General features: G+C 38.1%; 1 protein-coding gene across 2 annotated transcripts; it reads right to left on the bottom strand.

The window, feature by feature from the left end:
• Positions 1-839: 839 nt before the first annotated feature.
• BEND3 (BEN domain containing 3) lies at positions 840-23136 on the bottom strand. 2 transcript variants are annotated; one of them, XM_063311544.1, is made up of 4 exons: positions 22925-23136; positions 15504-15557; positions 13808-14019; positions 840-5814 (listed from the first exon to the last, which is right to left on the bottom strand). In XM_063311544.1, exons 2-4 carry the CDS (start codon positions 15544-15546, stop codon positions 3595-3597), a joined length of 2475 nt encoding a protein of 824 aa, XP_063167614.1. In that variant the 5' UTR covers positions 15547-15557; positions 22925-23136; the 3' UTR covers positions 840-3594. The 2 variants fall into 2 exon arrangements, with proteins under 2 accessions (XP_063167614.1, XP_063167605.1); XM_063311535.1 differs by lacking the exons at positions 15504-15557; positions 22925-23136 and having other exon boundaries at positions 13808-14068.
• Positions 23137-23358: the final 222 nt, after the last annotated feature.

Here is a 23358-nt window from a genome sequence, read left to right as displayed (position 1 = left end):
TTTGCTCTCTTCAAGGATTTGCTGATCATAGGGAGCTAGAATGTAGTTTTCAGAATGATACTGGACACAGAAATAATTTTGTGTTGCAGTTTCACTGGTACCTATTTTAGCAATAAAATAGCAAAAGCACATTTATTTTTATTGCAGTAATATGTGAGAGGGAAGGAATTACAGGAAGACTGGAAATATAAAAAACCCTGGTAGGAAGAAAAGTAACAAAGTTAGGTATGGATGGACACAATATAGGAGTGATGCTTTGTTTGGAAGTCAGAACACAATACTGCATCCTGTAGATTCTGCCACAGCTTTTTGGATCTTTCATACTTCAATAGAACTGAACACCTGTTGTGGGATTTTTGTCAAGCTCAGATGAGTAACAAAAACTGCTATTTCTAAATTGAAGGATATAAAATTAATGTCTCTATATAAGCATGGATGTTTTAGTTCAGATTAGTATTTATTGACCTAATACTATACAGCAGAAAGGATTCTACTCTCTAAGAGTAGTACATTCAGCTAACAAATATAATATGTAAGGAAAGCTAGGTGAGAGAGCTGAATTCACTGCTGGCCCTGAGGCCAGGAGAAAGTAGTATAGTCCTACCACATCCAACTGAGCTAGGATTCTCAGGAGCCGGTATAGAAGAAACCTTCATAAGGCAGCTGAGAAAGAGAAGTAGAATATGCAGATCTGCACCATGATTTCTGTGAAGATATCAACTGTTCTACTAGAAGCCAGCGTGAATCTTAAAGCCAATACATGAGACTAAAAGTGGAAAGAAATTTGGTAAAAAGTTAGGAAAGGAAATGTTCTAATCAATCCAATTCTCTCCTCTTAATTCCAGATACCCCTTTATTTTTAATTCAGTAGGCCTTTTTATCCATTGATTTCAGAACAGAAAAAACACAATCTAAAAACAGTTTTCTAAAGTGACATGAGGTACGTATTAGGATCCAAGTAACACATTTTATAAAAAAACGATAAATAGAAATGTGTTGTGCACAGTACTTGTATCAATACCACACTGAGCACAACAAACTGGGTTGTGCAGAGGTTTCAATTACAGTAGAAGCCAAAAAAGTGCTTCAGAGTATGCAGCCACACAAAAGTAGTCCTGTCTGCAAATGCTTAAAGCAGCCATGCCTTTTACTGGGGTCACATACAGCTGCCCTCCTGAGCTGCTGCACCATCCTAGGAAAAGATACTTGTGGTTTAAGGAGTTGCAGGCGTGTGCTCTGGCTTGTCCTCTAAAGCACCTTTCTGCTTTCAAACTGAAAGCACTGCACAACCCTAACATATGCTATTCTGATCCTTCAATAGCAAAGGCTGCGTGCACAGTTCACAAGGTTTCAGTAAATGAGACAACTTTTAGGCTTGTGGGAGTGTACTGATGCAGAAATTCCTCAGCAAATCACAAAAGGTGAAAAACTGACTACCAAAATAAGAACAGCTATTTGTCAAATCCACTCACATTTACCATTCAGGCTTTGCACTGTAAAAATGATTGAAATGGACATTTAGCCAACAAAAGCTCAAATACTTTATAAACTCTTCCTTAACATGGCAAGACTCATGTTGATACTCCAAAGTTATTATCAAGACTAACAACTTATTTTCATGATGCTTTATAATGTCCAAGACACTGGAAATAATGAATAGCATACAATTAAAACAAACCGCTCATCTGAACATTCATTGTGCTAAATAAGTATTAAATTATAAAGAGAGAGGAAAACATTTTGATCAGTTTATCTTAAATTCTCTGCTCTATTTATGATGCAAGTACCTCTTTCATGCATAATCATGGATAATATACTCTGCACTAAATATCCATTTTAAATCAGTTGTTCAAATATATAGTTTAATTCGATATATAATAATGTTACCTTAATAACTTGCAAGTGGAATTAGTGTGTCAAACTAGAAACGACTGAAAGTAAATCACATCATCCTTAGCCTTGGACAAGCATTCTGCTACACAGCATTCAAGTGTGCACACTGATCATCATATATGCAATTTACACTATTCAAAGGAACAGCAAATCCACAGGCAAGGATCACTTTTCTTCTCTAAACCAAATGCTGGAAAGCTTTATGAGCATTTCAGAAAAAAATCAGTGGGTTGGATCCAGAGGAAGTCTTGTTTTAGCCCTGTAGAAATCAATGGAACAAATTACTGGAACTTGTTAGTGATGACTGATTTCAGTGGGACTGAAATACTGTTGCCTTCCTTTGGATCTAATTTATATTTATTTATTTATATATCAAATTTATGCCCTGCCCATCTCACTCAGAGAGCGACTCTGGGCAGTCCAGCACCTATAAGGAAACATCAGGTTAGGGAATATGGTTTTATTCTGTCATGAGAATTTCATGACTTGCAGTGAAAGAAAAATAAAGCCCTGACACAATGTAATACTCTTCAGAAAAAAACAAAAAGTTTAATGTTTACTGAACATGTATTTAGTGGAAAATATAATCAATGATTTTGATAACTGAACTTCAATGATTAAAGAAAAGTGTATAATCTGTACTGATAATGAAATTATTTGGGTGCCACTGTATTTGAAGATACTAATCAACATACAATAGAGAGAGCTCTCAGTATATTATTCAAATAAAAATATAGATAGTATATTTAATATTTTCAACAGTTTAAAAGCTGCAGTAATTTAACTGATAAAAATAATATGGACTTAATTGTTTTTGCACATTCCTCAATTCAAGTATTTTGTTTTTTGAAGTAGTGAGTATAACAGGTAATAGCACCACTTTTACTGATACAGGGTAGGATTTTATATTTCACAACCTCCACTCATACCAGTAGTTCTTGTATCAAGATTACACAGAAAACAATAAAATAACTTATATGAATAAAAACTGAAATATCAGTACTACAATCTTAACATAAACATTCATTAAATAACCCCATGATTATAATCTTTACACCAAATCAGCTACAAAATGAAAAATTATTTTTTAAAAAGTCATAACTTGATTTTGTAGTTTTTCCTAATATTCAAACTTGATATAAGGAATATCTATAAGCATAGAAACTTGTGATTTTCCTTTCTTTTTAAAGAGGTATAACATTTTAAAACTAGAGATTTGAAATATTTAAAAGCTGATTAATTTCCAAATGACTGATTAAAGGTCCCTATTGAAAACTCTCTTAAAGAGGTTAATTACTATTTAAAATTAATGAAAAATTAAACACTATGTAATCTATTTCCACTGATGAATATTATATTTAGATGATATATTATTGGATCAACTCTAATAATTTATAGTTCCTTGTGACCCAGTGTAGGTAGGTAGTAAGTGAAAAGACTGCAAGAAATCTAAGCTACATATAGGCATACTAAAACTGAGTTACAAAATAAAATTGCGGAGTTTCCGCAATATGCATTTGTTTCAGTAAGGTTTTTAAGAGAGATTCTCGCTGGATTGTGACTTCCTACTTCTTATCATCCATTCCTGTATATGTAAACACATACGAAAGATGTACTGGTCAGTTGCCCTAGTGCTAAACCAAATGACCTCTCAAGCTGCTTCAAGATAACTGAAGTCACCATCTTTGGAAACTTGAAAGATCACTTTTTTGCTTTCTTAGCTTTTTTCAATATGTCACACTTTTTTCTATTTGGACGTCTGCATCTTTCATCAATGCTTGGTATACATTCATAATGCCATACTTCATCCATTTTTTCAACAGGATAAACAGCTTCAACATAATGGCGGATGAGTCTCAGTCTGACAGGATCGAGCTGCTTTTTGTTACAAGCCCCTGAATGGTTGTATTGCAGTCTGAGGTTATCTGAAGTAAAAAGCTCTGGAAAAAGTCTTACTAAAAGTCTGGCAGCAAAGTTACCAACTGAAAGACTTTGTTGTACTATCTCCCTTACTTCTTTATCAGACAGCAAATATAGAGAAGGCACAGAAAAGTCTGGGGGAGGAACAATAAGTTCCTCAAGTGGTATCTTGCAAAAGTCTTTGTTGCTTCTTTCTGGAGGCAATGGTGGCCCTTCAAACTCCTCTTTAAATCTTTCTGGGTTTATTGCATAGGTCAGGAATTCTCTCCTTTCAGGTCCTGGTACATGGACTTTTCGCTGCAGCTGGTATGTGCGCCTCTGTTCAGTGTCTCTCCGACGACATCTTTCATCAAGTTTCCCAACAAATTCCAGTGTCCATACTCTATCATTCTTAGCTCTTGGATACAGCATTTGCACATAGTGTCGAATCAATTTAATTCTAATGGGATCAAGCTGTTTTTTGCCTAGTGAGCCACTACAATTGTATTGCTTCCTTAAGTTTTCATGAGTAAACAATTCAGGAAATAAGTGAACTAGCAATCGAGAAGCAAAATTACCTATAGACAAGCTGCTTTCATATATATTCTTAAGCTGTTCCTTACTTAGGAGATAGTCTGAGACAGGAACGTCAAAATCTGGGGGAGGAATATCAAGTTTATCGAAGTCTATGGGCACAAGCCAAATCTTTTTTGACCTTCTACCTGGTCGTTCATATTCAAAATTATCTTCCACTTTTATAATTGACACATCATCAGGCAGACTTGAAGAATCGTAACAGTCATCTCTTATCTGTTCATTCTCACTGTCATCCATATACATGCTTTCAAGTTCATCATTTATTCGCTGAACACAATGCTGTAACCAAGCCTTCCTCTCCTGCATAGCAGGAAAGTAAATCTCTGTATACCTGCGGATTACCTGAAGTCGCTGAGGATCAAGTTCTTGTTTCCCACACTCTCCATAACAGCTATACCTTTCAGCCAATTTTCTGTGATCAAAGAGTTCTGGAAACAATCTGTGTAGCAAAAAGACACAAAATTCTCCAGGAGAAGATGCTTCATCTAAAAATTCATTTATATCCTGAGCATCAAATACCCATTCTGAGGCAACAGAACTACTTCTGTCAACAGGTAGAGCTGCTTCTTCATCCTTATCATTAATGATATGATCAGACTCATAAAAACTGGAGGACTGTATATCTGGCTGACTATTTTCCATATCTCTCTGAGCCCAAAAACTATTGAAAAAGTCATTGACTTGAGGCAAACATTCTGCTTGCCAAACAGCAGGATTTTTCACAGATGGATAACAGACCTCCACATAATTTCGGATGAGCTGCAAATGAAGTGATTCAAGTTTCTTTTTGTTAAGATAACCACATGTGGTACAGGCCTTACTTAACTCATCCTCACTAAAGAGTTCTGGAAAAAGTTGTACAAGTAATCGGCAAGCCAGATCTCCACCTGATGTACTTTGATCCGTAATCTGTTTGAGTTCTGAGGCAGTCAGTTGATACTCAGGCGGTGGCTTGAATTCTGCAACAGCGTCTATTGGACTGACATGTTTCTTAATTCTACTAACTTCTAGTGACAGCAAATCTACTTTGCTATGAAGTTGAGTCATGTTAGAATTTAATGTATTTAGTGTATAAAACATTTTTTGTATTAAAGAGTAGATATTTGAATCAGATTCAGCAGCTATTGTAATAGCGCTTGTATCTCTTTTGCGCTGCTCATTCAGAGTTCTAAGATTGGAGGGACTGCTAGGATTAATCTTTTCAAATAACTCAAAGGTAGCAAACTGTTCTGTTCCTGGTAAAGTCTTCTTCTCTGTAATTTTGTGAGAGATTCCATACAGAGGTTTCTTATATGAAGGCATAACTGTGTTATTCAAAGTTTCTTCACAAATCCACGTTAGACTGGAATTTTTGCTCTTGCTTGACTGTTCAACATCTTCCTGAGTAGGCAACCCATCTTTGCATTTCAAGTTTGAGGTCTGGTCCTTTCAACAAACAAAAGGATCATTAGTTTATAACACTTTTGAATAAGTTATTAACTTGTCCTTAAGGAACAAGTAATACATTGAGCTTAAACAATGCATTAATTTAATCCAATTTGTCATAGGGTCAGTTGCAGATTAAGTTAGTTGAACTTAGTTCTCTGAAGCCAGCAAGATTTCATGAAGTCACAAATTACTGTACCTATTGACTAAATGCAACTAAGTTAATCTTAATTTAACTCACATTAACCAAACATTATAGCATTTAGTAGTTATTTGTTATTTCTTACGATTTATATCAGAAGACAACCCTGAATGTAAGTTGGTATTCAAAAAATAAAACAAAATAAATGATTTGACAGAATAACGTAAGTATATACAAAAATCCTATGTAATGTTGCTTCCCTATCTTGTAAATTTAGGATTGCCAGCTACAGCTAAAACAGATTCCCAAGAAATTTTCCTCCAATAAATATATCTGGGTGATACTTATATATCTGTACATATATGCATGCTTGTTTATCCTCACTGATCTGAGGTAAAATTCCAAAAACTGGCAGGGCCAGGGAAAAAAAATAAATTGATATTGATTCCATTAATAATTATGAATTCATATGAAATATCCATAAAATAATAGAATTGACAATGAAGACACTGAAGTGGTAGATTTAACTTCTGCCTTTTAGGATCAACCATCTTCAACAGCAAAGGGATTGCCACTGATAAAATCATCTGGACCACAATCCACTTGATCTCTGGAGGAGCAGCATCCTCTCCTGGCTAGACTGCATAAGGCAGGCAGATTCTCCCTGGAGAAGATGGTGCTGAAAGTAACAAAAGCCCAAGTTGTAAAGGGCTTTATAACAACCACCAGCACCCTGAATTGGGCTCCAAAGCCTACCATTAACCAGTGCAGCTCCTGCAGAGTAGGAGTTAATTTTTTGGACTGGCAAGCAGACGGTTGCATTTTGTGCCAGTTGCAGTTTCTCAGCTATCTTCAAGGATAGCCCTACATAAAGTAAATTACAATAGTCTATTCAAGAGAGGACCGGAGTGCAAGTCATAGTACTGAACACTTCCAGATCCAAGAAGGGGTGCAACTGGAGAAACAGCCAAACCTGGCCAAAGGCTCTTCTGCCCACAGTCTCCACTTGCTGCTCTAGCAGGAGCTCTGAATCCAAGAGAAACTCCAGATTGCACACTATTTGCTTCAGAGGAAATGCAACCCCATTCAGAACAATATATATTATTAGAATATTCACAGAACCACAACATACAACAGCAATTCCATCCTGCTGGAATTCAATCAGAATCTGAACAGATTGGAGAACTTGACTGAGAAATAGGACGTTCTTTAACAGAAATGTAAGATATTACGCTTATGAATAAAAAACAGTATGGGGCACACATAAAAGATGGGTGATTTGCAGCTTAGAAGCACTACATCAGAAAACAACTTGGGTGAGGTCATTCACAACAAGCTGAACATGAGCCAGCAGTGTGAACCAGCTCTCAAAGGGCTAACACAGTTTTGGGATGCATCAAAAGGACTGAATCGGACACATGTGAAGTTCTTATTCTCTTCTATTCTGCACTGGTGAGACCATACCTGCAGCTCTGTGTACAATTCTGGGCATCACATTCCCAGAAGGAAATGGACAACTTAAATTAGGTCCAGAAGAAGGTGACAAATATGATACAGAGACTTGAGGATGTGCCCTATGTGGACAGGCTGAAGTAACTTGGGGTGTTTAGTCTGGCAGAAGGACAGCTGAGGGGACACATGACACCAGCGTTCAGGTATATAAAAGGGGACCTACAGAAGATGGTCAGAAACTACTTTCCCTTGCCATGGAAGCTAGAACCAGAAATAACAGGTATAAGTTGCAGCTACCTAGATTTTATTTAAATAAGGAAAAACATATTGTCTTATATTTAAATGAGATCATACAACAGAGGAACAATCTACCTATGAAGGCTGTGATTTCTCTATCTCTGGAGGTTTTTAAGAAGAAGCTGGAAAGCCACCTTTTGAGGATGGTTTAATTGGTTGCCCTGAAAATTGCAGAAGGTTAGGCAATATATTTGCAGTCACTTCCAACTGCACAATTCTATGATGTTTTGCTCCATTCAGAATCACGGAGTTCCAGACATTCAGTAAGAACTTCCATTCCATAACTTGCATTATTCTTAAATTTCAGTTTCATTCTGAAAACAGCCATTCTTATTCACCAAAGTCAGGGCCAGGGAGACCTATGTTCTAGGCCACCCACAACCTCATTGGGTAACTCTGGGCCACTTATCTTTATAGGCCCAACCTACTTCACAGCATTACAGTTTCAGGGAAAAATTGGAGGAGGGAGTGCTATGTGTGCTGCACTGAGTTCCTGTAGGAAAGATGGGATATAAATCTAAGAAACAAAAAATAAAAAATATAACAGGAATGTAAAACATATTAGTACTCATATTCAAAGAATTACTGAAAGTTTGATCATCAGTACCATATGTACAAATTTTAATTGTAATTCAAGTATTTAAAAAATCTACTATATTTTCAACCTACAGAAATCTTAACACTGAGGGTTTTTTTTTTAAACTAAATTCACTCTTTTCTTCCCTCCGGCAGTCTTGTTCCTCATTCCAGATAGTTCAGAAGTTTGCCCACCTTAGAGAACCTATTCAGAAATCACGTAGCTACAGGAGAAGGAAGAAGATAGAAATCTTTCTTTTTGTTGACTTACTTATGTTAACTTAAATTCTGATGTCTTCATCAGTGTGGCACCACCTATGGTTTTCAAATCAATATGAAAATCTTGTTTACATAATAGTTTTGCATAATTTACATTCCTCTAAGTGTAAAGTTCTAAGTTTATCAGCCATTCCATGAAATTTAAGTGGCCCTGTTATATTTGGCTTTAAATATTTTTAGAATTTTTATATTTTTAATAATATTTTAAGGTTATTTTAATGTTCAAAATTCTAATATTATTTTGTGATTTTGTTATTGGAAGCCACTCTGAGTATTGTGAGATAATAGGGTGGAGTATATATCTAAATAAATAATGGCTGTATAAAACATTTAAAAGAATCACCTCATAAAACACATGCATAGAAGCAAAGCATCTCTTTCTGAAGCATTAAAACAGCTGGGTCCTCTGGAAGGCTTGCCACAGCTGCTTCAAAACCTTTCCCCAGTTGTCTCTGTATACATACACAGCTGTTTCCTTTTGCTGGTAGACCCTGTGGAACTGTTGTCTGAGTGTTGCTTAATACACCCATCACGATCATGATCATGATCCCTTTATTTTGAGCAACTCAAGGGACGTACATAATGCTCCTACCTACTATTTTCCATACAACAACAACCCCATGAGGTGGTTGGGCTGAGAGTGAATGACTGACTCAAAGTCACTCAAAGTCTATGGATGTGAAGAGAGCTTTAACATAGCTAAAGAGCTTACAAAGAAACTCGACACCTCACAGAGGAGAGTGAACATTCTATCCACTGCCTACTACAGTGCCTCCAGAAAATCAAAAACATAAAAATAGAAGATGAGATCATGGTATCATTCGACGTTACAGCTCTCTTCACATCCAGACCCGGCACTAGCGAAAGAATCCATGGCTGCAGTTCTGCGCAACACACCTGACCTAGCCAAATACACCAAAATTGAAATACCCAGGATAATGGACCTCATCAACCTCTGCCTTACAACCTACTTTCAGCTTGATGGAGAAATATACCAACAGATCAAAGGAATACCCGTGGGATCACCGATTTCAGGACTTATAGCAGAGATTGTAATGCAGCGTCTGGAAAGGATAGCATTCCCACACATACAACCCAAAGTATGGATCCGGTATGTAGATGACACTTCTGTCATAATACAAAAGAAACAACTGGAAGAAACCCACAAAACCATCAATCTTTAATGGAATAAAATTCACAAGGGAGGAAGAAAACAACAACTCATTACCATTCCTGGACATCCTCATCAGTAGAGGAAATGATGGTAAGTTAGAAACACAAGTCTACAGGAAAGCTACCCACACCAACCAAGTGCTCCATTACCAAGGTAACAATCCAACCTCTCACAAGAGAAGCTGTGTAAGAATGCTATTCAGATGAGCACTTACACACTGCAGCAACCCAGAACACCAGAAAAAAGAAAAAGATAATCTGTACAGCATCTTCCAACAAAATGGATACCTGCTCAACTTTATCAAAAAATGCCTCACCACCCAACCCACTACAACCCAACCAACAGAAACTATGAAAAGGTTAACACTGCCATACATCAGAAACATCTCAGAAACCACCAACAGACTATAACAACCACATGGCATCACTGTAGCACAGAAACCAACTAAAACTCTTCAAAATATATTAAGCAACCCAAAAGACCCAATAGCCCAAGAAGAAAAAACAGGAGTCATTTACAACATACAGTGCAAAGACTGTAACAGCCACTGTGTAGGACGGACAGGCAGAAGACTAGCAGAGCACATCCACGAACACCAACTAGCAGTCAGAAGACACAATGAGAACTCCTTAATCTCACAATACATGGACAGACTCAACCATAGTTTCAACTGGGAAACTGTGAGCATCCTAAACCAAGCCAAATCCAAAACGGCAGAGAATTCCCAGAAGCCTGGCACTCAGACAAAGCAGCCATCAACAGACACATAGAGGTAAACAACATCTACACACCATTCAAAAGGGATAATAGAAAAACCAAAAGACCAGTACACTCCCTTGCCAGTAATCAACACCCAGATATGCAAAAATCAACACTAGGATTAACACCAGATGAACCATCAAACAGCACAATACACCCTAATCAAGGAACTATTAACTCAGGCAATCAACCAAGCAGCAAACAACAGCCCAATAAAAGAACCAAGGAGAGAACAACACCCCTACCAACACAAGCAGGGCAAGCCACAGTATATAAACTGAGAGCAAGGCCCACTCCCTCTTTGCACTGAAGATGTTGCCTAGTCTGGCAATGAAACGTCTGCAAGAAAACAACAAGGCTCAGAGAGCACCAAGGACTCCATGGCTCTCCTACATGTAGACTCAATTGGAAAAGCCTTCAAAGCAGCTGCATCAAGCCTTCTGAAGAGAACAACTGTTTAACAGTTCAAGGAGAAATGGGTTTGTTCACGTGAACATGCTTCCCAAACTGCCCCTTTCAAACATTCCGTATATTCCTACCATAAACTCTGGCTTGGATCCTAATTAATATCACCAGCAGAAAAGAAATGTGACTTATTTTGACTCTACTTCTTCAGAGTACCTTGTTTCACCCAAAATCTGCAAGGTTACATTCCCCCTTAGAACAGTGAGGATATGTAAGAACTGGGAATATTATTTCCTTTAACCACTGGCATCTCCCATTCAGTATAAAAATTTCCACAACCGAATGAACACTTAAAATCTAAGCCAGCATGTGTAACAACTGAATTAGCACACTGTCCAAATTAGTATCTATTTGTAAATAACTATCTTCTGGTAAAAGAAATAGAGGAAATGTCAAAGAAGCTGCAAGTGACCATAATGAATTAATGAAGACATCGAAATAATGCAAAATGCTTAGATAAATTTGTGTCTGATACTCTTTATTTCCTGAATTACTCCATATACCAGCAGGCCATAATTCATACTAATATTTTGCATTGCTTGTGTGTCTTCAGTAATTCAATACACAACAGATTTCTATATTTTGCAAACACATTTTATCTCACATCAATATCACATTGTAATATGCAAAACATAAAAACATATGTGAATATTCACACTTTAAAATCTGATCATATTGATTTTTTCTACTAGCCTAATACTTATTCAAATGCTGCAAAGGCAAACAGGCACTGAACATTCTATCTTAAAAACACAAGGAAATAAGTGTTATTATCCCAGAAGGAACAGCTGAAAGACTCCCATTTACTTTCACTGACCCAGGACTGCATAACATCAAGACTCAACATATAATAAGGGTTGTGATTAAGCTATGAGGAGCACTTGTGCTAAACAATGATACTTTCTTAAATGTTGTATGTTGATAAAACCTGTTTATTCTAATTTCAGCAATAATTACATGTGGAATAAATACTTAAATATATTTTTGTACTTTGTTGTCTTAGATTCTGGCTGAAGCAATTCTACTGGAGAATCCTTAGTTCATCTCACCTTTCTGGATAGGTTCTCTTCCAACCTAAGAAGGCAAATTAATAACGATTTGGCATATTGTGGTCTTACCTTGTCAGCATCACCTACTTTGGGACCTGATAAAACCCTGGCTGAACTAAAGCAGAAGATTTAGGATCTAGATATCCAAAATGACAGAGCCGAAGTCTCCCATCCCTTTTATGGCACAATCACTCCTCCTCCCTGCTCTGTCCCTAGATATTTCTATAAAATCTTATATGCTCCACATAGGAGACGATTTACTATGGCCCAAATTGGGGCAACAACTGTAGATATATAAGCATCCCACATGAAAGCAAAACTTGTTTCTCTTCAGATTCAGAGGTAGAATCTGTCTCACATGTGCTATTAAAAGGTCCACTGCACACCTAATGGCGATCAGGTTTAATACTTCCAATTGTTAATAATTTTAATTGCCATTGTGATCAGGAGACTGTACACTTCTCCTGGGTGACCACTCTTCAGAAACCTCTAAGAAGGTTGCAAAATTGTTCTATGTAGCTATAGTTATTAGAAACCGTCTGGTTCCTCCCTCATACTATTAATTGTTAGCTAACAATATTCTTGCAATTTTAAAATTTATTTTTATAGTTATTGTATTGTATTGTATTGTATTTGTTGTGCTTGGTCTTGGACTGTAAATAAATTTTGAATTTGAATTTGTGCCACTTTGCATATATTTCTGGAATGTTTCTTCTGTGATATTTTGATCTGGACTGCTTTTTGGGAACATTTTACTTAGAAAACTTTAACACAACTTTTTATATGAACAGACAAGACTTGTATTCAGATACTCAAGTACAAACTATTGAAATATCATTTAAAATATGGATAGACAGACACATACAAATGCAGCTTTTCATTTAAAATTATACGGAAGCAGGAACAGAACTTACAATCATATGCACATTAAAGGATATATATTGAATTGTTTTGATGTATATTACTTTTTAAATCTTAATTTGTTATGTAAATTTCATTGTGAAGGTTTTGCATTAAAAGACAAAGGTAAAAAATGGAGTCTCTGTCAAGTTGAGCTGAGACAATATGTGGCTGACATTGGCTGGACTGGAAAGCTAAGCAGGGCTGAGTCTGATTAGTTCTTGGATGTGATACTATCAGGCAATTCTAAGGCTACAGAATTAATTTGAAGAATTTTTCAAGGACACAAAGTTGCAAGAGGAAGAAGGAACTGATGAAAATCATTCTCAGAGCTCTACTTATGGAACATTCCTCTTAGAGGGAGCAAATTCAAAAAATATTAATATAATATAATATTAGTGTATGGTTTCAGAAACTAAATCTAAACTTTCACCTATGAAGCATCCCTAACATTACTGTTCAGTTAACCAAAATACATAAGCTAATTTTGCTAGCACAAATGTTCAAAGGTATACTATTGTAGATGAAATCCAGAACAGTACCTAAATTAATCAGTAATGATAGTAATGACAAAAATATGAAGAGATTGGCATTTTAAATAAATTACTGGTTTGCATATGCAAAACCTGCTTCAACATAGTGCACTTCATATATCAAATAAATGTTGTTATCCAGTAATAGTTTAATATCTCTGTAGTGCATCTTTGTCTTTCGAGCTTTTGAATATAATAATCATGTATATACAGTAGTTACTTCCATAATGCAAGTTATGAACTTCACAGCAAAAATTATCTCAATCTGGACAATATATTTCACCATTTGATATAAATGTATCAATAATCCTGGAAGGGTAAATCATAAATTTAAGATGCTCTAAATAGCCATATGTAAAGGAGTCACCTCTTGTGTAAGGCCTCTTTTTTTCACACTTGGCAGGATTTCTTGGTGGCTCCCTGAGCCATCAAAACCAAATGAAGTCCGTTTTCGTTTGTTGATGTCTTGTAGGCAAGTTATTAAACCATCCAGTGAATTTTTTTCAGGTCTTGAAATTACAGAGCAGTCTAGCACTTCATCTTCTTTATCAGTTTCTACTTTCATAATATTTTTAACACCTAATTTAAAGAAAAATAGTAACAAAGGCATCACAGATAGGAAATTCATTAGGCTACTGATTCCAGGCAGGTGTTTTGATATGATATATAACACTAACCATATTATTATGGGCAAAAGGTTCCATGTATGAACTGTTTGGTACACAAAATAGCTGGTTTTGGGTGGGAAGCTGCTGGGAAGATCAGAAAGGTGGGTTGTCTGGTGTGATATGCCATGGTGAGATACAGGAGGCTAAAGTGAGACAGGGAAAGGAAGGTACTGGGAAGAAGGAGGAGAGGATGGGCTGGTGAGATATGCTGTACTGGGAGTGGCTGAAGGGAAGAGGTAAGTGGAGGGGTGACATCCACTAGCCTTGCCCTATCAGCCTGCATAATCACTCCAGGATCCTGGACCTCCAGATTTGTTTCATCTGAAGCCTGAAACAATAAAAAAGTTTGTTTTTTGCCAAACCCTAGCCCATCCAAAATATTTTAGTAGAATTCCTGGAATGTGAGTTTTGTTCCAAGTTTGAAACAAAACATATTTTCAATTTCATGCAGATTCCTATTACATACTATGGAGAAGGCATGGGAATGTCCAGACTATGGACTAATTATGGTATGCTATGGACCCTCATCTTGTCTGCAAAACATCTGGTAGGCCCGTTCTTTCTCCTCAAACTCTACCCTTTCCTCCAGGCCCTGATTGCCCCCCACTTTCAGGTAGCTCCCATCCATAGGGAAAAGCTGATCTCTAAAAAAAAAAACACACACACAACAGCAACACAACTGACTGCATAAAAGGGAGAATTTTACAGTCTCTGCAAGGCTTCAGATCAAACTCAGTTTCTGGCAATGTGTTAAGCTAATAATAATGGAGAAGACAGAGGGCACTGTTGGAAAGAAAAAAAAATCTAACCTTTTCACTTCAAATATTATAACCATCCTCTAAATACCACTCCTACCCCAGCTGCAATCAGGCTTTAAATCACTCTCCAATGACAATGATTACAGTTAATATGCAAATGCAGTTTGTGAATTCAGTGTCTTGCTTATGAATGTATGCTTGAGGTTATATGTCTACAGTAAGGTAGTGTTGCCCACTTTGAAACATGGTTCTATCCATTTTGGACCATACCCCGTGCCTCAAATGCTTGTCTGGACTCAATTTGACTTTCAGGTTGAAAAATTTCTTCCATATCTGCCATCAGGCATATTTAATATTACTCATATGGGAAATCAGAACGATCAAGATTTTACCAAGGAACCACCAAATCTACCAATCATAATTTTACCAATGCTTTCTCCATAATAAAAATGTCTGGTTATCATCTATTTTTTTTAGAACTGAACATATATGAAATCTATTTCATGTGTGAAATCTTTTCACAATGTAAAAACAAGTCAGAAAAATAAAAAAAAACATTAAAGGAAAGTGAAAGATAAATATTGGGTTTGGTTACATAAATATAATTTGATAAGAAAATATATTTAAAGAACAGTACCTTCAGTATTGTCTTCATCATCAAACAGTTCAGCTGAATTCATATTCTGTTTCTCTACATTAACATCACAAGAAAAAAATAGAAGACAAAGCATAAGCACAGTATAAATCCATGAACCCAAATCTAGCATCTCTGGTACATATGTAAAATGTACATCAAGTTCTAGGCCATACTTAAGTTTTAGATAATAATGAATATGATTCTATGCACGGGCAACTTTTGCTCTTGCTATTTGGTGGGCTAGGATAAAATATATGGGTTGAGTCCTGAATTAATATTATTAAGGATGTAAAGAATTGGTGTGAAATTTCATCAAAGCTGTATGAAATAAGTATGCTGGTTCTTTCAGAGACTAGCAACACAGATAGTCCTAATCTAAGCATAATAAATTAATTGTGTGTGTGTGTGTATGTGTGTGTGTATTTTCATGACAGACTTGGATCCAACTGAGTCTTCCTGTGAATGAGACTTCTTCCATTAAAGTCATTTCAGTTAAGTGGATTTTCCACAATGGAAGTCAGTGGGGGAAGAGATACTGATTCTTTTTTCTTCTGTCTTATTTCTCATTTTATTACAGGAGTATCAAGCTTTATAGATCAGGTTTTAGGTAAAGATAAAGACTTGGAACAATTTGTTCCATAAAAAAGATCTTTGCATTCAAGAAACTAACATTTGAAAGAGAGTTGGAACAATTCTTTCCATAAAAAGAACTTTGCATTCAAGAAACCAACATTTGCTTGAAACTCTTAACTCTTTGTTGTTGTTATTTTTAAACTGACTTAATTGTTAAGCTTGCATCAGACCCTCTACATCAGTTTTTTTTCCTCTGAACACCTTTTTTTCTAGCATATCATAGTGCAATCCTATGCTTGCTTGGAATTAATTGTGCAGCTATAGGAGACAATTTAAACCCAACAGTTTCAGCTGCAGTACTCTACTTATTTATCTAGCAATTACTTCTGAATAAGTACAAATACATTTGATCTATTCAATTCCTTTTGAACAATTAGTTCACTAGGATATTGTCAGAAAAGGGATTATTTTACATTTATTCCAATTACTTAAGCTGCAATCCTACAGCCCCTACCTGTTGAGATAAACACTTTCCAATATCAAAAAGAAACAATAGGAGTGTGCAGTAGGAATGGTCAGAGGCTTGCATCTTCAAATCTTCTGGAATTGCTCTAAATGTATTCTTTTTCATTTATTACAACATAAAAGCATTCCTTTATGTGTGTTTTAAATAGACAGGGAGGGAACAATGCAAATGCTCCTTCCTTTCTTCCTGGTAAGGCTTTAGCAATCATGTATGTCTGATGGCGAATAATCAACGTGAAGTCTTTGCCTGTTCAACGACTATAAAGTCATTGTGTATTAAGCTATACACATCTGTCATTGCTCTTGACACCAAATAAGCATTTTCTAATTATATTCCAACACAGTTAAATGGTGGGTTGAAATGCCACCAGGATTTGACATAACCCTATTAATGGAAAACTGGTTAAAAGTTTCTTTAGATTATGCAACATAAATATAGACCAAGCAGTTTGTTTACCTAAATGCACACACAGTTGGCTAATAAACCAGTATCTGACAACTCGTAACTGTTTTCCTCTACAGAATTACTTCTTTTAAAAGTTAGGTTCATTCATGGATGATTCCTTGTCTTCCTCAAGCTTTATTTAGGTGATCAGACTTGCATTCATAAGGAACAAGTGTGTAGGATGCACAGAGAACCTCTACCTTCCCTCCAAGTCTCTGCATACAGTTTCAGTCTGTTTTATTCCTCACTTTAATATATTCAGTTGAAAGGTCAAAGGGAGATTCTAGGTACATTGGTTATGACACCAGGAACAGACTCCTCCCAATTTATTTGGAGTTGTCCTGGAACTTGCATTTGTGGGATTTCAGAGCTTTGCTTATACGGCTTACTACCATCTTTGAAAGGCATACACATCCCTTTCACATTTACAGCTGAATTGCATAAAATGGTTACAAATGAACTTAAGATATTTCTGCAGTGATCCCTGTATGTATCTCTTGCTACCCTTCTCACTCATCCAAACAGCTTTTAAAAGTTTCTATAATTACAATATTGTCCTATTCCTTACAAAAGATACCAAAACTCTGCAAGTAAGTTTCATCTCAACTGGAGATCTCAGAAAACTTAACAGACAGGTCCAAGACAACAGTGGTGAAAGGCAAACACTGTGTTTGCTCAACATACAAAGCCACCAAGTAGCCAACATCTTAGTCTAGTGTGTGAGCATCCATTCCATGTGGTTACTTTGTAATTTAGTGTGTTGTACAAACCACAAAGTAATAACCATGGTTCAATTAACAATGGGAAAAAGTAGTATATGAGCAGTCATAGAATTTTAATTCTAAATTACTGCTCCATTGGAAAGGGAAATGGGGAAGAAATCATGGACTGAAGACAGCTCCACGAAAAGTGGAGCTGACAACCACGGTGGAATGAAGAGCTGGTGAATAGACCGGCTCTTTGATAATTCCTCTCCAGAGAAGGAGAGGACTTGAGATTGTCCACAAGTGCTCCTGACAGTTGCTCCTTGAGAGGAGTCCGCACGACAGTGGACTCTGGTGGTTTTAGAGTGCTGGGAGATGAGGGAATAACCATCTTGCTCAAAGCACAGTTGGTGCCTTTGAAAGGACACTAAGTTCACATACTTCCTTTTCTAATCACTTTTGAAAATTACTTAACTGCTTTTTAGCTATTAGGAACCTTTGGATCAACAAGTTTTACAGCTCTGGGTGAGTTTCCTTCAATCCTTAGTGAGAGAAGTTTAACTACAAGTTTAAGAACTTAAAAAAAAATTTTTTTTAATACACAGCAAAAGTATAATTAAAACTTTGATTTTAGAAACTTACAAATGGACTAAGGATCCTGATAAATTTGAAATAAGATTTTGAAATTAATTATAAAGAATACTTCCCATGGAAAAATGCTTTTGATTTAAAAAAAAAGATAGGACTTTAAAAATTGGACACTAGAGGGAACTCTATCAAACTGTGGCACTCATTTCACATGCCAGTAAGGTAATGCTCAAGATCCTGCAAGGTAGACTTCAGCAATTCATGGAGCGAGAATTGCCAGATGTACAAGCTGGGTTTAGAAAAGGCAGAGGAACTAGGGACCAAATCGCCAATATCTACTGGATAATGGAAAAAGCCAGTGAGTTTCAGAAAAACATCTATTTCTGTTTTATTGACTATTCTAAAGCCTTTGACTGCGTGGACCATAACAAATTGTGGCAAGTTCTTAGCGGTATCGGGATGCCAAGTCATCTTGTCTGCCTCCTGAAAAATCTGTATAATGACCAAGTAGCAACAGTAAGAACAGACCACGGAACAACGGACTGGTTTAAGATTGGGAAAGGAGTACGGCAGGGCTGTATACTCTCACCCTACCTATTCAACTTGTACGCAGAACACATCATGTGACGTGCTGGGCTTGAGGAATCCAAGGCTGGAGTTAAAATCGCTGGAAGAAACATTAACAATCTCAGATATGCAGATGATACTACTCTGATGGCTGAAAGCGAAGAGGAACTGAGGAGCCTTATGATGAAGGTGAAAGAAGAAAGTACAAAAGCTGGCTTGCAGCTAAACCTCAAAAAAACCAAGATTATGGCAACCAGCTTGATTGATAACTGGCAAATAGAGGCAGAAAACGTAGTGGCAGTGAAAGACTTTGTATTTCTAGGTGCAAAGATTACTGCAGATGCTGACTGCAGTCAGGAAATCAGAAGACGTTTAATCCTTGGAAGAAGAGCAATGACAAATCTCAATAAAATAGTTAAGAGCAGAGACATCACACTGATAACAAAGGTCCGCATAGTTAAAGCAATGGTATTCCCAGTAGTAACATATGGCTGCAAGAGCTGGACCATAAGGAAGGCTGAGAGAAGGAAGATCGATGCTTTTGAACTGTGGTGTTGGAGGAAAATTCTGAGAGGGCCTTGGAATACAAGAAGATCAAACCAGTCCATACTCCAGGAAATAAAGCCAGACTGCTCACTTGAGGGAATGATATTAAAGGCAAAACTGAAATACTTTGGCCACATAATGAGAAGACAGGACACCCTGGAGAAGATGCTGATGCTAGGGAGAGTGGAAGGCAAAAGGAAGAGTGGCCGACCAAGGCCAAGATGGATGGATGATATTCTAGAGGTGACGGACTCGTCCCTGGGGGAGCTGTGGGTGTTGACGACCGACAGGAAGCTCTGGCGTGGGCTGGTCCATGAAGTCACGAAGAATCGGAAGTGACTGAACGAATAAACAACAACAACAAAGAGGGAACTAGAAAGAACTAAAGATTAAAATTAAAGAAGAACATTTAAATTTGACTTACTAATACAGAACGAAACAAAATACTTTAACACTAGACATACTGAAGGAGTATTTGAACAATGGACCCATAAGTTAATTTTAAGAGTGTGTCTGCCTTTATAGATAGACTGTGTCTAAAACATGTTATGGAAGAGGAACAAACTCTACTTGACAAGATCGAGACTGAGTTGAAAGTGGATTTAAAAATGACAGGTTATAAGAATGACATGGAAAAAGATGTTACACTGGACATGCAAAAGAAACCAGCTGATATTTTAATAATTAAAAAGGATATACAAACAACAAACTGAGAGATTGAGCTGGATAATTTTCCTATATTGAATTTACAAAAGAGACTTGTTAAAGTTTTGAAGAATTTTGTGAGAAGGGACAAGGGAAAAATGGAAAGAAATCAAGTTCTACAACATAATTTGAATGGGCTAAAGATTAAGATTGTTAGAAGCAAAAAGAATATACAGTTGGTTTATTTGATCAAGGCTAAATAGATATGTTGTTATCTCTGGTAACCCTTAATGGGCTTTTACTGACATCAGGACTGAAATGACGAGGTTTTATGGATTTCTTTATAGATAAGAGATGCTATATTTTAACAGAAGATGGTAAGTTACTAAAATTGTTTATACATGTGATGAAGGTGGGAAGTCATTTCTTTATATTTTCCTTTTATTTTTCTTTACTATATTATTTTTTCTTTCTTTTCTATTTCTCTATTTTTTCCGTTTCCCTTTCTTTTCTGCACGTTTTACTTTTTCTTTTTATTCTTATATTTTTTAGTTTGTATTAGTTTTTACTGTTGCATTTATAATCCTTAACAAAATTACTATTAAAAAAAAAAGGAAAGGGAGATGGTGCAAACCGGTGGTTTACAAAGAATTTCAGAGGGCATTAACATTAAACCATTTACTTTTCAAGAATAATGTCTTATGCCTTTGTATTATAATGCAATTCTTTAGGCTATGGACTTATGCACATTTCATAGGGAAAGGATCCATCCAAGGTTTCATAGCATCCAACATGGTATTATAAATTGCTTCAAAACAATTATAAATTGCTTCATAAACTTGTACAGCAAACAGTTATGACTGTTTCTATTCATGCTTACACAAATGCCATAAAGAAGATATTAACACCTGTAATTTGTAAGGAAGCCTATCATTAGCCACTTTCCATCTCCTAAATTCTCTTCTATATTCCTATACTGTCACTCCTGCTAAGTATACTACTGTACTACTATAATCTAACAGGATAATAAAGAAAACCATACCAAGCTTTTAAAATGTGTATTTTCTTCAAGCAGCTACAGGGTTCTTGGAAGAATGAGGGGACAAGGAGAAAAAAGCCAACTGTCTTGAGTGTTACTTGCCCTGTCATTCCAAAGTCACCCTGCCACTGGCATATACCTGAATAGTGAGTGCTGATAAACATCAGCTGTCATAACAAGAGTTCCCAGGTAGCTTGATTCTCTTAGGTGAGTACCCCACAGAAGTGAAAATATCATTCTCTCCAAGCACTGATGACGATACCTATCTGAGCACCAAAGGAAATGGCAGGTGCAAAAAGTAGCCGCCTTCGCTTGCTTACTGGGGATTACAGCCATCACTGCAAACCAGAAGCAAGCAAATGGAGATGTTTTTTCACCACATGAAATTTGAATGGGTTCATAAGGAATTAAAAACGTGTCCTACTCTTTGAAGACGCTGGTGCAGATCCCTGTTGGGAAGCCTTTAGCAACAACTCTTATGAGGTCCTCTTTTCCTCATATGAATCTAACCTTAGCCATAGCTACAAAGCTTGCACCTGTTGAGCTGACAGTAATAAAAAATTCAGGACAGCAAGAGAGAACAGGGGCAATAGCTAAAGAGGCAGGTTGTTTGCCTACGTGCCATGTGATGTGTGGCATCTGGAAGTAGGTACTGGGCATTCAACCCTCATTGCTCTGTTCTACCCTCTAGACAATGCAGATGCTTGAGCAACTGGGGGCAATGGGACATCAACCATGCTTGTTCATTCACTCTCCTGTTCTCTGGAGACAGTGGCATATGACATTGATCCCACTGCTTCCAATCCTATCAAGTTCCTATTTCTGCCAGCACCATCCGCTGTACCCTTTCAGCAAGTTCTCCCTTATTTAATAGAACAGGCCCGTTTGTCACAAAAGTTTGCCACGGAGTCGTTGCTTGCTCCTCTGAGCTGCTATCAACCTGGCTACGCTCCCCAAGCTACTTCTATGTCTCTGGCCAATTCGACTATGAGGACTAAGCCGAGCGCTATCCTAAAAGAACCATCCAGGCTAGGAAATCGCCCAATAAGGTAAACTAACACGAGGCGCGAGGACATTCAGCACCCCTCCCCTTACACGAGCGCGAGACTGTGCTTCGGGTCACGTGGCTATTCTCTTCCCCACACCAAATGGCCGACGAGAGGGATTTATTCCCTCCCCCTCCCCGCTCCTTTCCCTTGCCTCACAACTTGACTGGCAAGGAGAGAAACTTTAAAACTTAAGCCCCGAGACTGCTACAGTCAGCAGCGGCGGCAACGGTGCCACCCCAGGCCCTGCGAGTAGCCGCAAAAGAGGATCCCGTTGCCATCCGGGGAGCAGTTTCTAGGCAACAGGAACGGCGGAGGTGGGACTTGAAGCAACTGGAGAGAAGGCGGACTGGGGCCACGGCTGGGCTTGCTCGTTACCCGCTAAAGCGCGTTTTCAAACCAGCCCTCTTAGCAGCGCGTCCCCCTTCCCGTCATCGCGGCAGCTGCCGCAAGGCTCCCCCCCTCACCCCACCGTAGCCCCTCTCTGTGCGGCTGGAAGCCTGGCAGGAGGGGAAATACCCTTTCCTTCCTTCCGACGGCGGTGGCGCCCGGGCTGCCCGGCCGCGCCAGTCGGAGAGCGCGGCCATGGCTCCCACAGCCGCTCTGCGCGGGCAGGGGAGACCGCCCGACGCGCCGCTCTCCGAGCCGTGGAGCGAGTCATCCCTGCAGCGCACCGCAGCGATGCAACGCGCGGGCCGCCTTGGGGCCCGAGCTGAGAAAGTTGGGAGAGGGAAGGGGCTTACCTGGCTCCGTCTTAGGCACTGTGGAAAAAAGGAGGGTGGGGACACCTGGTCTCTTGGTCTCGGGTGGGTTTGTGTTTTTAAAAAAGAGCGGCCGTGTCTGGCTCCCCCAGCTTTCCCTCCCCCTTAGCGCTTTGTGTGAGTGTGTGTGAGTGTGCGCGCGTGTATCTGTGTGTGCGAGAGGGTCCGCGCGCTGCGCTCTCGCGTGACGTGACGGGACCGTGTGTCATTTCCGCACAAGGACACTGGGCCCCGAGGAACCGCTGCGGCCACCCGGGACACAGAATGTGCAGGGGAGGGAAGAGGGGGGCGGGTTGACGAGGTCCGGGCATTGCCGCCGCCGCGCGCGCGCTCGAGAGAAAGAGAGAGAGAGAGAGAGAGAGAATGCAGTGCCCTCTTCGGTTCCACACGCATGCACGGAACCCCCCTCCTCCCGC

Source organism: Candoia aspera, chromosome 1 (genome assembly GCF_035149785.1).
Source record: "Candoia aspera isolate rCanAsp1 chromosome 1, rCanAsp1.hap2, whole genome shotgun sequence".
Taxonomy (NCBI): domain Eukaryota; kingdom Metazoa; phylum Chordata; class Lepidosauria; order Squamata; family Boidae; genus Candoia; species Candoia aspera.
The sequence above is the reverse complement of the archived record's forward strand: the minus strand, read 5'-3'. Positions and strand labels throughout refer to the sequence as shown.

What these genes read in the sequence shown, in the direction of transcription:
- BEND3 (XM_063311535.1), bottom strand. Translation starts at nt 14,068, where the DNA reads ATGAATTTCCTATCTGTGATGCCTTTGTTACTATTTTTCTTTAAATTA. An exon ending in AAAGAGGCCTTACACAAGAG is followed by an intron (nt 5,815 to 13,807) that starts GTGACTCCTTTA and finishes GTTTGTTGAAAG; the next exon opens with GACCAGACCTCAAACTTGAA.